Genomic DNA, 4,491 nt, shown 5'->3' on the forward strand with positions numbered 1-4,491 from the left:
TTCATAATTGCATTACAAAATAGCCAGAGCATCCCTATTCAAGTGTCAGATGACTAGTCCTAGAGATGCTCTGGTATAGTGCCTAAGACATTTGACTGCTAACCAGAAGCTGGTGGTTCAAAGCCACCAGCCACTCCTCGGAAGGAAGGTTGGACAATCAATCTACTTCTGTAGTGATATCGCCTCGGAAACCCAAGGAGGGCTCACTATGAGTTGGATCTGACTCCACGGCACATAACAACAACAGAGATATATTCTGAATGTCACTATACCCATGTGCGTTACAGTGGCTCACCCTGCCTCCAGTTAATTTCTGGGAAAACAAAACCCACAGAGTCACATATAGGACTTGCATGGTCTAAGCATTATGATGCTAACCTGTCTGTTCTTTCTCCCTCTGTAGCCAACTTCAGAACTGATTGATCATGACTTCTATAAAAGAGCAGGCAGCAATTAGCAGGCTGTTAAGCTTTTTACAGGATTGGGACAATGCTGGCAAAGTTGCAAGGAGTCACATCCTCACCAGCTTCATTGAAACCAACCAAGGCAAGACTGCCCCCGAATTGGAGCAGGAGTTTTCCCAGGGAGCCAGCTTGTTCCTGGTACGGCTGACTACCTGGCTTAGACTCACGTATCCTTCGCTGAAGGGGAAAAAAATTCAAAAGTGAAAAAGAGGATTGTTAAGAGAGTTTTTCTTTTGATTCTCTCTAGTATTTTAGAACAGAACATCTGGTGATAAAAATATTATCCCATCTATGTAGGAGATCCTTGATAGAGAGGGAGAACAATGTGGAAGAAAACTCAAAATCATTTGGAGAAAAAAAAAAGGGGGGGGGGACCAGGTTTGCTGGTCTGATAGAGCCTGGTGGAACCACTGAGACTATGGCCCCTAGCTGCCCTTCAGGTCTGGAATTGAACCCACACCTGTGGTTTCCAGCCAAACAAAAGACAGGCATATGAGTTGAACATTTACCTCAAGTAGATACACTCCTTGGAGAGAACAGTCATGGGAGAAAGAAAGGCTGCTTATGTACAGGGAGACAGCTCAGGGGGCAGGAGTGCATGGAGAGATGGACACTGGGAAGAGGTAACTATGGGGAGGAAGTGGAAGGGGAGCTGTTGCATTGTGGTAAATTTTGGTCAATGTCATGAGACAAAATATATGTGAATTGCTGTATGGAAAGTGAATTTGCTCTGTAAACCTTCACCCAAATCACAATTAAAAAAAAAAAAAATCATCCCAAAAGTCAAGAACTCCCTCAGCTTCCTGTCTTCCCCACCTATAAATGTGTCTTCTTTCTTGTTCTTTACCTCTTTTGCTCCCATCAGGGTGAAAGAAGGAGCTCTGGTAGCATAGTGCCTAAGGCACTTGACTGCTAACCAAAAGGCTGGCGGTTCCAGCCACTCCTCTGAAGGAAGGTTGGGCAATGCAATCTACTATCCATAGTGATACTACCTTGGAAACCCAAGGAGGGGTCCCTATGAGTCAGGTCTGACTCAGAAGGCACATAACAACAACAACAGGGTTAAAGAAGTAAGTACTCTGTCTAGGGCTAATCTTTTTTAAGTTTTGTACTTGAATCTCCTCCCATCTCCTTAGGGATTTCATTCTTTGTCTCCTTTGTCTTCTACCTGAATACCAGCTCTTTTTCATCAGCATCTATCTGATGCTCAAATCTCTTCTACTTTAAAAAATGAAAGGAAACCTGTATCATATCCCCACCCAGCTCCTACCCGTGAAGCATCTTGAAAAAATTGGTCTTCTCTTTCTCTACATATGTCCCTTTTCTCCTTGACCCACTGCAGTCTGACTTCTTTCCTCACCACTCCACTGACACAGGTCTTGTCAAGGTTACCAATCTAATGGCAAAACCACTCCTTACTCCTTATATCTGACCTCTCTTACATGTGGCTTTTGTCAATCAACCTTTCCTACTTCTCAGAACAAGCCCCCTGCCTTGGTTTCTGCGATAGCATCTCTCCTGGTTTTCTCCTATCTTTCTGTCCTTTCCATTTCTTCTTCAGCCATCCCTTAATTTATTGCATGAGGCTCCATCTACAACCTTCTCTGCTCACTCTCGGATTCTCCCTGCTTGATCTAGTCCATTGCCAAGATGTCAACACCACTCAGGTTGAGGACTCTCAAATTTAGACCCTCACCCAAATTTCTCTCTGGAATATGAGCTTTACATCTGTACATCCAACTACCTCCTACATTTATATTCTACAGCATGATGCTCACATCTCTGGCTTAATAAAATAGATGAACAGAGTGCTATTAAAGAGGAAGATATTATAACAGGAGTAAGTGTGGGGTAGATTAGTTTGGTTTGGGACATGTTAGGTTTTGAGGCACCTGAGTTCAGGAGCCCCAGAAGCAGATCTGGGCTGAAGACAGATTTGGTAACCATCAAGGTGATACCCACAGCCATCGAGTAGAGTCCAACTCATAGCCACCCCTATTGGGTTTCCATGGCAGTAAATCTTCACAGAAGTAGATTACCCAATCTTCCTTCCTTGGAGTGGCTGGTGGGTTTGAACCACCAACCTTCTGGTTAGCAGTCACATGCCTTAGGTACTGTGCCACAACAGCTCCTTATCAAAGTGATAGTTCAAGTTATAAGTAGATTTGAGAATACTCCTGTTTTGTGGGCCACAGCACCCTATGGATTCATCTCAGACCCTTTCATCATATGTTTTTCTCCTTGCCTGGGTCCCTTCAAAGAAGCTGTGGTGGCACAGTGGTTAAAGCAGTTAGCTGCTAACCAAAAGCTTGGTGGTTCCAATCCACCAGCCACTCTGCAAGAGAGAGATGAGGCAGTCTGCTTCCATGAAGATTCACAGCCTTGGAAACCCTATGGGACAGTTCTACTTTGTCCTACAGGGTCACTGTGAGTCAGAATTGACCCGATGGTAATGGGTGGTTCTGGACCTCTTCCCCTTTTATAAACCCCCTTCTTATTTAATTAACTCCTTTTCTCTCCATTATTCAGGCCTCAATGTAAGTATTTTCTCAGGAAGTCTTTTTTTCAAGGGAACTAAAGTAGCTTAAAGGAGCTCAGGTGGTATAATGGTTAAGGCATTTGTCTCCTAACCAAAAGGTTGGTGGTTTGACCCCACCAACCACTTCATGGAAGAAAGACAAGGCAATTTTCTTCTGCAAAGATTTACAGCCTTGGAAACCTAATGGGGATTGCTGAGTTGGAATCAACTTGATAACAGTGAGTTTGGTTTGATTTTTAGACAGGCTTAGGCCCTCTATTACGTATACTTATAGCACTTCCACTACCATAATAAACATAACGTTTGTTATTACCTGCCTAATATCTCCCTCACTGTATTGTAAGCTCCGTGAGGGCAGGTATTGCATCTGTTCCACTCATTTCTGCATTTCTAACACCTAGCACAATACTTGGCACATGTTGTTGTTGTTATGTGCCCTCGAGTTGGACCCGACTCATAGCGACCCCTCCTTGGGTTTCTGAGGCAGTATCACTATGGAAGTAGATTGGCCCATCTTCCTTCTGAGGAGTGGCTGGTGGGTTTGAACCACCAGCCTTCTGGTTAGCAGTCAAGTGCCTTAGGCACTATGCTACCAGAGCTCCCACTTGGCACATAGTAGGTACTTAATATATGTTTGCTGGATAAAGGAATGAATGAACCAATGAGTCTACAGCTAGACAGAACTGAAGATTTAAGTAAAAATAGCTTTCTTTTTCTTACATTTAACTCATTGATAAAATTATTAATTAGACAGAGACATAAAACAATTGAATATACCAATAGGTTGACTCTAATGTTCTCAGACATTTGTGTACATAATTTAAATAGTAGATTACCAGCCTACCTCCTCACAAACCTCAAAGTTTTGATTTAGTGGATTGAGAGTCAGGCCCTAGACTTTTCATTTTTAACAAGCATCCTGGGTAACTCTGATGCCAGTGGTCCACAGATCATGCTTTGAGTAATACCAATACCTATAGTCTGGCTTCTCTTCCCACACTCATGGCACTAATCTTACCAAGGTTTACACTAACATCTTTGTTGGCCAAATGTAGGGCACCTTCTTCATTCCTTAACTTACTTGATAGTAATCTCCCTTTGACCACAGGGTGAGATGAGTAAGACAGGGTCTAACTATAGGTACAGGATCAGATCCTATCTTCATTCTGAAAGTTCAATATTTTGTTCTTCATGGATGTTTTTGTATTAATTTTTATTTTCTTAAATGTTACATTGAAATAATATTTATCTTGATTGCTGAATTTTTTGGCACCCCTTTAAACTTCTAGTCCTGGCCTTGCTTGACCACCATCCCTTTCTTAAGCTCTCCCCTCTTCTACCTTCTTTTTTTTAATGCATTTTATTGAACTATAATTTATGTACAGTGAAATACACAAAACTAAGGAGCTCTGGTAGCATAGTGCCTAAGGCATTTGACTGCTAACCAGAAGGCTGGACGTTCAAACCCACCAGCCACTCCTTGGAAGG

At 42.6% G+C, this 4,491-nt stretch overlaps 1 protein-coding gene across 1 annotated transcript in view; it reads left to right on the top strand.

Annotated features, from left to right (window-relative positions):
* Positions 1 to 425: 425 nt before the first annotated feature.
* Positions 426 to 4,491, top strand: part of ARMH1 (armadillo like helical domain containing 1) — a 62,640-nt gene continuing 58,574 nt past the window's right edge. The window contains exon 1 of the mRNA XM_007953108.1: positions 426 to 631. Coding sequence (XP_007951299.1) covers positions 426 to 631 — 206 coding nt within the window. The remainder of the gene's footprint in view (positions 632 to 4,491) is intronic.

The sequence above is a fragment of the Orycteropus afer genome, unplaced genomic scaffold (assembly GCF_000298275.1).
Source record: "Orycteropus afer afer isolate SDZICR_OR568_19922 unplaced genomic scaffold, OryAfe1.0 scaffold00370, whole genome shotgun sequence".
NCBI lineage: Eukaryota > Metazoa > Chordata > Mammalia > Tubulidentata > Orycteropodidae > Orycteropus > Orycteropus afer.